This window comes from Catharus ustulatus, chromosome 4, assembly GCF_009819885.2.
Source record: "Catharus ustulatus isolate bCatUst1 chromosome 4, bCatUst1.pri.v2, whole genome shotgun sequence".
NCBI lineage: Eukaryota > Metazoa > Chordata > Aves > Passeriformes > Turdidae > Catharus > Catharus ustulatus.
Window position 1 is genome coordinate 2,990,937 of NC_046224.1, and position 13,441 is coordinate 3,004,377.

The 13,441-nt window shown below is 47.2% G+C and overlaps 1 protein-coding gene across 2 annotated transcripts in view; it reads left to right on the forward strand.

The window, feature by feature from the left end:
• PLXNA4 (plexin A4) overlaps positions 1–13,441 on the forward strand; it is a 450,712-nt gene that overhangs the window by 402,737 nt on the left and 34,534 nt on the right. For both annotated transcript variants that reach the window (XM_033057624.2, XM_033057622.2), the window contains exons 21-24: positions 452–594; positions 5,228–5,496; positions 7,753–7,819; positions 9,703–9,849. In XM_033057624.2, the coding sequence (XP_032913515.1) occupies positions 452–594; positions 5,228–5,496; positions 7,753–7,819; positions 9,703–9,849 (626 nt within the window). The remainder of the gene's footprint in view (positions 1–451; positions 595–5,227; positions 5,497–7,752; positions 7,820–9,702; positions 9,850–13,441) is intronic.

Here is a 13,441-nt window from a genome sequence, read left to right on the forward strand (position 1 = left end):
AAAAGCTAGGAGTGCTAAAGAGCTCTCCATACTTTAAATAAAATTTAGTAAACAACCAAGCCCAAACAAAAAATCCAATCCTAACTTTAAGTAAAGACAAAAAAAAAAAAAAAAAGACTAATCACTTTCTCAATTACAAAGCTTTTAGCCAAAATACCGCCATGTAGAACCCTTTGGGTGAGGCTCAAACCTGGATCTAATCTGACTTTCCCTTAGTCCAGACTTTCTCCACCCTCTCCTGACTGGATTTGATAATTCCAAATCCACAGAAATCTTTGGATATGTCCTTGGGGAAAGGCTGAGCTGTGGGAAAGGCGACTCTGCTCTGATCCATTTTCTCCCTCTCCACACGTTGCCTCTCCTTGTTCTCCTTCATGAGGGTGCTTCTCCCATTGTGCTGAGGCTGACCTGGATTTTCACTGCTCCCTGAGTTGCTCTGTTTCTGTGCCAGCCTTTGCAGAGCTGCAGACAGATATCCATGAGCTGACGAGTGACCTGGATGGAGCTGGGATCCCTTTCCTCGACTACCGAACCTACACCATGAGGGTGCTTTTCCCTGGCATTGAGGATCATCCAGTCCTGAGGGATTTGGAGGTAAAACAGACACATTTCCTGCCTCCAGCTCCTCTCATACCTCCCTGCTCAGTCCTGAATTCCAGAGATTCTGTGTCATTGGTGGGGATGTGGTGACTTTATTATGCTGTGTCCCACAAAGGGTGAAACAGGTCCCCATAAAAAAATCAGGGTTGAAAGGGGAAATGTTTGCTGTTATCTTAGATCATATTTGAACATAAAATCATTTAGGTTGTAAAAGACCTCTAAGATCATTCATTCCTATCATCAGTCCAATGCTGCCAATTCCATCACTAAACCATGTCCCCTTGTGCAAAATCCACAACTTTCTGAAAACTTCTAGGGATTGTGATCCCACAACTCCCCTGGACAGCTTGTCCCACCATCTGATCATCCTTTCAGTGAAGAAATTTTTCCTAATTTCCAACCTAAACCTCCCTGACACAACTTTAGGGCCATTTCCTCTCATCCTGTCATTTGTTACCTGCTAAATTCTGTCTGATCACTCACTTGTTTGGAAGATTCATAAATCCATGTGCATTAGGCCTACTCAATTAAGGTTCTCTTTGGTCTTAACCCTTCTGTGGCTTGAGTTTTAGACTGGATTTAATATTTTCTGCCGCTCAGGGACAAGGAAAACCTGTTGTATGACAGAGGAGAATGTTTGCCTGCCTCATCCAGCTTTGCATGACCCTCACATTACTGAGGCCAGGTTTTCTATGTGGCACCCCCTATAAAAACAACCCCTGTCACTGAGGGAATTTCACCTTTGCTGCATTCTGGATTGCAGTGAAATCAGAAAACCACAGTGTCAGTCTGTCCATGCCCTGCCCTGTCGAGATTGCTATGGATTTAGGTCTTCAAAGAGGCAAGAGCAGTTGTTGGTTGCTGTGAAGTTGCTTGTAAGGACAAAGGGTCCCAAATGACAAAGTCTGTGCTAAAAGTTTCCTGACATAGAGTCCTGAATTAAAGCAGAAGCTGCAGCCTGGTACAAAGTCCCAAGAAGGAGCAGCAATTCTCTGGTACAGAGTCCTGAGTAGAGGGCAGGAGCTCCCTGGTGTTTCTTTTTTTTCCTTCTTTTTTCGTTCTTCTTCTTCTCCCATGTGGTGGTGATGATAGTGGAGGAAGAGAGAGCTCTCACTCCATTACACAGACTTTTATTTGTTAATTACCCAAAAACACAAACTTGAAGCATTTCTTTTAAACCTACCAGAATTCTAGCTCTATAGTATGAAAGTGGTGTTAATTCTGACACATAACTTGTGCATACAGCCTATCTATTCATGCAAATAATTCTATCTGTTCTATCTGAAGAATGTAAGCAATGTTCTTATGTTTTCATTATGTCTGGAGCTAAGTTTTTGAGCTTCCACTGAGGCCTAAACATTGCAATATTCTAGGACTTTTTACTCTTTTAAAGCACTTAAAGCATGTTATTACTTACTTAAAACTAAGACTTCTACTTCGTATTTATGCAACTCAATAATATTTCTACTCACTTAAAACTAAAGCTTGCACCTCTGTTTAATGTCTGTATGGCTTAACATACTTTAATTTCTCTGAAGGTTTTTATTCAGTCCCTGCATTCTCTGAGGAACTTTGTGAACTCTGTTTCACACACTCCAACACTGCCCACATCTTCCTCCTCCACCCCAGCTCTCTGGAGGGAGATGGGAGTACAGTGAGACATTGTTCACAAATCTTGGGGTCTACACAGAGCCTGCATTACCTGAGTGGTGACAGCAGCTTGATGGGAGCCCAGGTGAGGTCTGCCAGGCTAAAATCTGCTCCATGCTCTGGCAGATGGACGGGCTCTGCTCTAGGAATGCCTGGGCTGGAGAATCAGGAGCTACACCATGGCCAAGGCATTGGCTGAGCTCTCTGCAAAGCCTTTGGCAGGCTCTGAGCTCCAGAGAGGCTCTGGCATGGGGCTGGGAGATTGCTGGAGGCCAGACCTGGGCTTGGCTGGCAGAGAGGAGGAGCAGGAGCTGGCACAGGCAGCCCCACGCTTGGCTGGCTGTGTGATCAGAGATGCCTGCTCAGCTTTGCTCCTGCCGTTCGGCAGAGCCAAAATTCATCCAACTGTGTGGAGAGAGACATTAAAAAACCTGATCTGTCAGAAAGGAGGGCTTGTGGGACTGGGTAGGAGGCTGAGTTACACATTAGTACCATACAGACTTGCAGTGCAGGTTGAGTGGCACCCAGCCCATCCCTCAGGACCAGCAGTTCCACGAACGAGGGGTGCTGAACCTCCCTCCCACATGTGTGCACACACAAACACTTCCATTATCCCCACTGCCAGTTTCAGTCCCAACATTCATTAACCCCGTCCAGCTGATCACAGAACAGCATCTGACCCCTGCAGAGGCCTTAGCAGGGATGCTCCCCTATGCAGATACACACTGAGCTAATGTTTCAATCCAACACCTTTGATCTCTTCTTCCTTTCATTCCATTCATTGGTTTGTTTTTTTCCTTAATCCTTTGTGAGGCTTCACCAGCTCTCTCAGTGTCAACATCTTCAGCTACCAACGTGAAGGCAGCTCCCATTCTGCTCCTTTCTCTGTAGCACCCAGAAGGAATTGCTATTTATTGCAAAACGCCCCAGCACAGATCCCACAGTGAGAAGGTCTTACTTATTTCCAGTTCATTTGCTAATTAACTGCTTCCAGATGCAGCACAAAATACTTTTCTTGTTATTTTGTTTTAATTCTCCATAATAACCCAGGGATAGACAATATTAAATGTTCAAGCAAGTGAGTTAAAAATAATTATTGGCGGGGTGGGTGGTGGTGGTTTGTTGGTTGTCTCAATCTATTTAGGAAGTAATTTATTTGTTGGATGCAAAAAGAGTTGAGAACTTTAATTTCCAGAATGGAAAAGCAATAACTCTATAAGGGGCCTTGCACTGCTTGGCTGTTTAAGCAAGCCAACTTATTTTGTATTAAAGTGCCAAATTTGGGTGGTTATTAATTCATATATGCCTTGGTGACATGTGTTGCTCTGTGGTGAGACCCTCCAGCTTCCAAGAAAGCTTTTCAAGGACTGGAACAGCTTCAGTAAGTGGAGGGATGAGTTTGGGGTTCTCTGTTTAGGCTCCATTTTTGCCTAGAGCAGAAGGATCAAAAAGACCTCAGTGGAGCCCAGGCTCCAGCACTGAGGTCCTAAATTGTTCCATATAGAAATGAGTTCATAGCCTCTCACAGCTGAGAAATACGAGACTTACCAGTCCTCTGTCTCCAAAACACCTCAGCTCCCAAACCCAGGAGCTCAGGGTGTCCTCTCACACCTTCACCTGCTTTTCTCTTCAAACCAAGGCCCAGTTCCAGGGTCACCATCTCAGCCACTGCCTCACTGCATCTCTTCATCTCCTCAAAACTCACCCTGGGCTCTCTTTCCCATTCACTCTCTTGCTGCCTCTCCCAGCTCCCTCAAGCTGAACCCCAAACCTCTGCAAGCATGTTTCTTGGAGGAATGAGAAAGAAGTTTTGGATGAAATCAGAGTAAAACTTCACTCTGACTAAAATAAAAACATAACATGGCATGGTGTCACATTTAGGCATCAGAAATCCTTTTTGGATGTTCTGTTCAGAGAGGGGAACACAGGACTGGAAAAATCATCTGGATGTGGCTGGGGGTCTTCTCAGACTTCCTAATCATTAGATGATGTGTGGATTCCCTTCCTGTGATGATGTGTGGATTCCCTTCCTGTCATGATGTGTGGATTCCCTTCCTGTCATGATGTGTGGTTTCCCTTCCTGTGAAGATGTGTGGATTCTCTTCCCGTGAAGATGTGTGGATTCTCTTCCTGTGATGATGTGTGGATTCTCTTCCTGTCATGATGTGTGGATTCCCTTCCTGTGATGATGTACGGATTCCCTTCCTGTGATGATGTGTGGATTCCCTTCCTGTGACGATGTGTGGATTCCCTTCCTGTGATTATTGTGGATTCCCTTCCTGTGACAATGTATGGATTCCCTTCCTGTGATGATGTGTGGAATCTCTTCCTGTGATGATGTGTGGATTCCCTTCCTGTGATGATGTGTGGATTCCCTTCCTGTCATGATGTGTGAATTCCCTTCCTGTCATGATGTGTGGAATCTCTTCCTGTCATGATGTGTGGATTCCCTTCCTGTCATTATTGTGGATTCCCTTCCTGTCATGATGTGTGGATTCCCTTCCCGTCATGATGTGTGGATTCCCTTCCTGTCTTCCTTTAGCTGAGGAGCTGGAGAGCAGAAAAGTTACAAAGAGAGTGTGACAGTGTGGACAAGTGTCAGAGGCCTAGGAAAAATCCAGCCAGGATTTTTCCCAGGCTGCTATCAGTTCCTACTCTTTTCCCAGGAGAAAGGTTTCAGAGAATTCAATAACATAGATAAACACCTGCTAGAGGACGTGTTGTTTTTCACAGAGTGTGTTTCTAATGGGGTGTTCCTCCTCTGTCCAATGAATTGTCTCTAATTTGTTGTGCACAATGTATATTATTTAAACCCATGATTTCCTGGAATAAAATTGCTCTTTCCTGCTCCTGCAAGCAAGTTGCCATGTTACTGTGTTTATCACCGCTCCAGAACCACATACAGCAACATGACAACAGGACACCTGAGAGTGGGAAAATGAGGAAAACGGAAAAACTTCCCTTTCTTCCTGTGCAGGTGCCTGGCTACCGACAGGAACGGGTGGAGAAGGGCCTGAAGCTCTTTGCCCAGCTGATCAACAACAAGGTTTTCCTGCTCTCCTTCATCCGCACGCTGGAGTCGCAGCGCAGCTTCTCCATGCGGGACCGCGGCAACGTGGCCTCGCTGATCATGACGGTGCTGCAGAGCAAGCTGGAGTACGCCACCGACGTCCTCAAACAGCTCCTGGCTGACCTCATCGACAAAAACCTGGAGAGCAAGAACCACCCCAAGCTGCTGCTGCGGAGGTAGGGATGGATGGATGGAGGGCGCGGAGGGAGCCGGGCTGGGAAGGTTGGGCGCGCATCGTCGTCGTCTTTGGAGGCGTGGATCTTGCTCTGTCTCCTCCCTAGCCAAAAAGTACCAATAAGTTGTCAATGATCAAAAGTTACAGAACTAATCCACCTGTGGATTTTCATGTGGATCCCCCAGAAAGTTTCTTAAGGATAGATAAAGCTCCATCCTTCTTTCAGGCTCTTTTAAAATGTTAATTTATGCTTTTTCTTCCTTTTAACCTCAAAACTCCGATCATGTTGTGTAGGACCTGTGTGAGTATCACATACATGGTGTATTAAACCCCTGGTGAGAGGATGGCAACTTCTTCCATCTTCTGCCTGGGACATGGATTTCCCAGCTTTGTTTCTTGTTCCTGAGTTAACTGTGGACATGTGGAGAGTCCTCAGCTGCATTGTGGGATCTCATTTCTCTCACAGAGCTGAGAGTTGGTGGAAATCAGCAGAAGAGAGGGGCAACAGAATTAGTTTTATACAAATTTGAATTGAGGCTTCTTGGTCTGGTCTAAGGTCTAAACTCCAGAGTTCTGTGGGAAACCTCAAATTAGCAATCTACTGCTCTGTCATTAATGTCCTTTCCCTGCCTAGGGAAGTGCTGCCTCTTCTCCCTTTAGGATCAGATTCATCTCCTTTTCGCAGACTGAACCAACCCTCCTGCTTCAAGAGCCCTAAATAAAATCATGGGGAGCACTCTGGAGATGAGTGGCCTTTGCCACAGCTCAGAGCTGACTCTGAGGAGCCCTCAGCTGATTACAGTGGATGGTTTGGACACAGAAGGGATCTCTGGGGCTGCTGGGCTGGGAGTTTTTTCATCTGGCACACAGCCCACTGTGCAGAACCAGCAAAAAAGGAGCAGAAGGCACTTCTGGCATTCAGGGCAGCAATGCCAGGGGCAGAGGCTGGACTTTGCTTTGGTGTCTGTTGACTCTCTGATGTGATCCAGCCCTACAGCCTGGCTGGTGGCCACCCTCCAGCTGTCCCCAGTGCTTTTTCTCTGATGCTGGATGGCACTGCCTGCCCCCTTCATTTCCTCCTTTTCCTTCCCCTTTCTCCATCTCTTTGTCTTCCCTCGTTGCTCACTCTGAGCATCCCATCTTTCCTCTTTTCTGCTTCTCCCAGCTCTATTCTAAGTCTAATCCTCTTTGTTGGGAATTAATGATGGCCTTTGGAAGGAGAGCCAGTGAACACAGAAGGCACATCCAGTGTTCCAAAGCCTGGGAACACCAGGAGAAGTCAGAGGAGGAGGTTCTGCACTGAGCAGCACCAGAACTGAACACATGAATAGCTCAGTGCCTTGGGTCAGATGTTGGTGTGAGGCCCTCACACAGCTCTTTGGAGCAGCTGGATCCAACTTGATGCTTCACTTCCCTCCCCATGAGTCTGTGAAAGGGAATCTTTTGCAGGTTTGGAGGAGTTTGACAGAGGAAAGGAGCTGGTAGAAGTGATTTTCCCACCTCACCTGTGTCCTGTGTTCATCCCACATGACATTTATGGCCCCAAAGAGATTTTCTGGGCAGAGAGCAGCAGCAACAACAAGCAAGAACCTCTGCACAGCTTTGGTGAGAGCCAGGACAAGGAGTGCCCACTTTAATTCTTCCAGGCTCTTCTTTTTTTTTCTTGGTTTCTCTTGGTTTTTCTCCAGTGCCTGGACTGGAGCCAGCACAAGTTTCTGCAGGAGAAGCTCACCCTGAAGGCTGGAGATGGATTTTTGTTTGACTGAGCACAGAGTGCTCAAGGGCAGAAGGATGAGCTCCGTGTATGTGCCACGTTGACACATTGAGGAGTGTAATCACTCCCAAATGCCAGGGAGATAGGCAGTGCCAGATAACTGTTCCCCAGAGACTTAGATCTGTCTCTCCTGAGTATTTATACAGCCTCCTTGACATATGGCCTTGCTCTGAGCTCCTCAGATTTGATGGATTTATCCCCTCTGAGCTCCTCGGAGAAGATTCCCTCAAATGTCGTCAACTCCTTTTCGTTGTTGGAGAAACTGAAAAACAGATACACAGAGACTTGTAGGAGAGAATCAACAGGGCACCAAGGGTTTTCCTGAAGGTCTCCTAAATCCACAACTAAAACAGGGAACCTAGGAGGTGCTCAATCCTGATGGTGCCATTCCAGACTCCCCATGGAGCAGGAAGATGGACAAGGACACTTTGATAGGACCAGCATGACTAACTCATTTCCAATTCTGTTTTTTCTCCACTTTAGGACAGAGTCTGTGGCTGAGAAAATGCTCACCAACTGGTTCACCTTCCTCCTCTACAAGTTCCTCAAGGTAAGAGGAGGAGCACACCTGGGAAAAAACAGCTGCTTTGAAGCATTCCTTCTTGGTGAGGATTATTTGGGGTGAAAACTTCCCAGATATAAAGGAATTTTTTGCCTCTGGAAGGAGGTCACTGCCTAACAGGAGATGGTCTGTTTTCTGACCCAGGGAGAACAAAGAGGGACACTTTGTTAGAGAGGCAACTTGTTGGTCTCTGTCTTGTACAGAGGTGGGATCTGAGGGTCAGTGCTGACATGGGAAGGATTTCAGAGCCTGACTGAGACCTGTGTGGAAAATGCTGTCCTTTTAACAGCAGGCTGAGGTCTCCATCATGTGGTGACCCATATTTCCAGTGCACAGTGGATGGAGATCTCCTTCCACCCCAGCTCAGAGGCAGCACTGAGACACAGCCCCACGAGGAGGGCAGGGACACCCACCAGCAAAGCTGGGAAAGAACTGGAGTGGAGGAATTTGAGGCACCCCCTGAGCTCTCTCATTCCTCCTGGAAGGTCTCCTTGGGGTTTGTGTAGTTAAAAAATGTCTTTTAGTCTTTGAGCCCTGCCACTGACTGCTGGAGGATCCAATTTCCCCTGGGGGACCCACACTGAGCCTCAAGAATCACAAATTGCTCAGAGCCAGCCTTTTGAGAAGGAGCTGAGCCCTGCACCTCTCCCCCACTCCCACTGCAGCTGCTAAATATCCTCCCACCTCACATCCTCAATTGGACAGAATAACCACCTCTGCCAGGCAATTTGAGGCTTTACAAATAAACCCCAATCCCCCTGAGCCTTCCCCAGGCACGACCAGTTCAAGGACGAGCACATGGGAAAGTTTTGAAGGTCCCTGGAAGGTAATTTCAGTGACTTCAGTATCAGATCCCTGCTTTCAGCTGAAAGGAAAGGATATAAGGAGGTGACTCTCTAAAGAGCTGCTTTTATAATAGGCTTTTTTCACCCCACTCAGCTACTTGTCTTCTTGCCTTAGCCTGAGCAGAGGCCTGATAAGGGCAGGAGACAGGCACACAGAAGCAATATGCTGCTGGCAGATAAGCTAATTAAGTGGGAGACAGGTGTAGGGACTGAAAAAGGGACCACTTTGCTTCCGATTATTAACTTGTTTTCGCTGGGATTTACACCAGGGGAAAATGACCTCGCTCCTCGTTGAGTTGGGACGCGAGGGGAGAGGGTGAGGAGGGGAGGAGGAAGGCTGGGGTGAAGGGGAAGGGAGGCAGGAGCAGAAAGCTCGGGGTGCATGGCCCTGGGAGGAAAAGTGTGGGAAGAGGAGTGGGAATGATGAGGAGAAATTAGGGACAGAGGAGCTTTGCTGTGCCTGCCTGGGGCTGCTTGTTGCTGTCCTGTGCTGGGGCCCCCACATTTCTGCCACATCTGGGGCTGGGCATTCCTGTTTGCCTGCAGCAGGAGAGTGCTCAGGGAGTCTGTGGACTCTGCCCAGACACCCAGGGTGGGGCAGCAGCCATCCATCCCCTTTTAAACCTGCTCCCAGACCATTTGGGACCCATCCCACTGCCTGCTCCACCAGTGCCAAGCTCTGGCTTGGTGGCAATCACTTGAACAGCCCCAGCACTGCCAGGGGACACTGACACCATGACAAGGACAAACAGAATAAGCTGAGTTGAAGGGACCCACAAAGACCATCAAGTCCAACTCCTGGCACTGTACAGGACCATGCCCAAGGGTCCCACCTGTGCCCAAGGGCTGGCTGCCCTCTGTGGAAGTGCAGGATCACCTCTGATACTGTTGGAACAGGCTGGTTCCCATTGATCTATCCATCATGAACGATTTGGGATGGCAAACCAAGGCAGTCACTGGGGCGCCCAGGTTAGATTCTCAATTCCAGCCCTTAGCTTCACCTGCTGGTCCCTTTGCTCCCTGCAGGAGTGTGCTGGAGAGCCTCTCTTCTCCCTGTTCTGTGCCATCAAGCAGCAGATGGAGAAGGGCCCCATCGACTCCATCACGGGCGAGGCTCGGTACTCCCTGAGCGAGGACAAGCTCATCCGACAGCAGATCGACTACAAGACCCTGGTGAGTGCTCTGGGCACACCTTCCCCTGGGCTGCTCCACAACCTTCTGCCTAAAGGGCATTTAGAGGGCAGAAAACAGTGATTGACCAGCTGGGGTGGTTTATTTTTGTGTTTTAGTAGGGTAATGCTGCCTAAGGCTGGCTGTTAAAATTTAGAAATGTGTTTCTCCAATGAGGATTTCAGCATCAAGGAACAGTCACAGGTACACAGTGCAGGGACCTATCAGGTCCCTCTTGAGAAAGCACAAGTCAAAGAAAAAGGAACTTGATTTAAAGATTTCAAGGGAAAGAAAGCTAATCCCTGTCACAGAGCCATTTCCCTCAAAATGGAATTGTCTGCATGGTGCAAGATACACTTTGCATATGTGCAGCTTCAGCTTCTGCTCTGAGATTACACCCTCTTCCCACTTGATTAAAGAGCATCAATTAAAGAGCATTAGATATCTCTTCTTAGTGTGTTTGTGGGCCTTCATTCTTCCCTGGATGCATTAAATCCACTGAGCTTCTAAGTCTCTGCTGGATGAAGAACACTTTCTAAGCCTTCAATGATCCTTGTAATTTTCCTATTTCCCATCTTTATTCTCAGCAAATCCCAAGTTTTAGGACAGTCAGAAGATGCTCTAAACTCAGATTATTTTATTTGTACATTCAGATGAGGGATATTCATCTCACTTAGCTCCAGACACCTCTGAGAGCTGTGTCCAGTCACAGAATCGTGAGATGGTTTGGGTTGGAGGGGACCCTAAAGATCATTTAGTTCCAAGTCTTAGACCTGTCTTAGACTTTAGTCCAGCTAGAAATGCCCTTTTGTGTTCTGTAACTCCAGTCTAGAGCTGAGCTTTGATTGAACCCAAGTCTGATGAGGGGGTGGACTTAATTCTTCAATAAAACCACAGTTTTATTTTGCATATTAAAAACGTGACTTTCCTGCTAAAATGGCAGCGTGGTGCCTCTCTGCTGTTATGTGTGGCTGACTAAAATTTCAGAGGACTGATCACACAAGGAGAAAATGAGCAGGAAGGAGAAAAATGCAGCCAGAGAGCGATCACTTTCACTGAAGGAAATCCCCCCCGATCCTTTTAGGCTTGATCTAAAGCAGCCAGCAAAGGGTAGTAATTATACATCAGGCTGAACAAAGCTCTCCTCTGCTGGCTTTGTGCTGTTTGATGATAATCAGCTCTCCCTCTTACATCTCAAGAGCAGACAAATATATCCCGATAGGAATCTCAGCAGATTTACAGAGATCAGCTCTGGTGAAGGAGATTAAGAAGGAGCAGAATATGAATAGGGTTGTTCTTCGTTTCTGTTTCTCTTTATTTCTGTTTTATTTTGTCCTTCTTCTACCTTCCTTGAGCCACCTGGCATCTTTTATTAAAAACATAGACTAATGAAATAAAGCCAGAACTGATTCAGGAGTTGCAATATGGGAATTCCAACAGAAAAATGGAGAGAGATTATTTACAGAAGCCTGGAGTGACAAGACAAGAGGGAATGACTTCAAACTGAGAGTAGGTTTGGATTAGAAATTAGGAAAAATTCTTCTCTGTGAGGGTGTTTAGGCCCTGGCACAGGGTGCCCAGAAAAGCTGTGGCTGTCCCTGGGAGTGTCCAAGGCCAGGCTGGAGAGAGCTTGGAGCAACCTAGGATAGTGGAAAGTGTCCCTGCCCATGACAGAGGGTTGGAATGAGATGATTTTTAAGGTCTCTCCCAACCCAAACCATTCTACAATTTTATAATTCTCAGAATGCTTTCCTATGCTTGGCTTTCTGGGGTCTTTCTGCTTTTTGTCCAAACCTCACTGTATGAAAACCCCATAGAACATTCCAGCCTAATTTAGAAGTGAGAGAAGGATTTCTGTCCCTGGGAGATGGAACAGAGATTTCTGTCCCTGCAGAGATGTTCTGGTCTCAGGCAGAAGAACTCAAGCTCAGAACTGGGGTCACCATGTGAGTAATCACAAACTGTGCCCTTATTATTTAAATGCCACTAATCCTAGTGGAAATCAGGGCTTAGCTGAGCCAAGCTTTGCATGTACACAGACACTCAGAGACAGCTCATGCCTGGAAGAGCTGGCAGATAAAAAACAATGCCCAAGGATGGAGTGAAAGGTCAATAAACACAAATCCAGAGAAATGAGATGTCCCAAGGTCACAGAGTCAGTGGGAGAGCAGGGCTCAGGGATAACTTCTCCAAGTGCTCCCACTCCCATTCCCATCCATGCTGGCCCAGCAGCTGGTGGGACACAGACCTCAGTGAGTGACAGAACAAGTGCTGAGGTCCTCTCAGTGCCCAAATAGTCACATCCTTGAAATCCAAGGTGCTGCATTTAGGAGATCCACATCACAAATCTTCCCTCAGAAGGAAGGAACCAGTCCTGTAGGAACACAACTCAGGCCATCATGGGGTCTCCTCCCCACCCAAGATTGTGTTGAAGTCTCTGAGCAGCACTGCTGGAGCAGTGGGATTTGTTTCTGTTATGAGCATGGAGGAAAGTTTCATGGTCCACACAAGAACAGCTGGAAATCTCCACTGGAAAGATGATGTAAAGCCTGGGGAATATTTCCCAAAGCCACTGTGCTCTGGGAATGGGGTTGGCTTCCTTAACTGGGCTTTGAATTCCCTAAAATGTTGGAGGGAGACCCTTGCCAGTCGTTGTGATGAACATGGAGGTGTTTAGGGGTTTCCAGGGGTGACCAACTGCCCCATCTGTGCTTGAAACACAAGCACAGCCCTTTAAAGAATTACCTTCCCTGGTCCTTCTTCTTCCAGCTGAGCTGGAATAGAGGAAAGTAAGGATTACTGTAGGCAGGGTGTGAATGAGCATGGCCCACTCAGGCAGGGTTTTCCTGACGCCTTCTGAAGTTGGCACTCTGAGAAATTCAAGGATAATCAGGAGCAAATCACCCTTCCAGTTGGATGGTGTGGGGGACACTGGTCAGCACCTGCAGGAGATGTTGGGTCTTCTGCACCAGCTGCTGGCCTGGCAGGGCAGCTCAGATCATTTTAAAGAGCACCAAGTGCCTTCTGTGAGGAGCTGACCCAAAATCCAGCTGAGCTCAGACCACTGAGAGAGGAACTGAGGAGTGGCTTGGTCCCCAGAGCCAGGTGTGACCCCACAGAGCTGTCCCAGGCTGCCACCACTGCTCCATTTCCCTACAGGGGTGTGATAGAATAATTCAGGCTGGAAAATATCTTTAAGGTCATTAAGTCCAACCATCAACTAAACACCAGTGCAGGCTCTCAGCAATCAGGTGGGATTTGCTGGATGTACCCAGGAATTTTGCAGAGGAAAAGGTTTCTGTGGGCTGGGAATGGGCATAACCTAGGAGATCTGCAGAGGGCAACACCAACAAATGACCTTCAACACTGGATTCATTTCAACAGAATCCTTTCATGTACAATTCTGTGATCCTTTGAGATGAAAGACGCCCCAGAACTGTAAATCTGTGCTGTTGTTATGATCTGGATTGATGCTTTTTCAATACTTCTGGAAGTGACATACAAATAATAGCATTGTGATCTGATCAATATCTCCTATTTACATCTCCCCTTTCATCCAGCGAGATCACAGAGCTCTTTGTAAGCAGTATCTTCA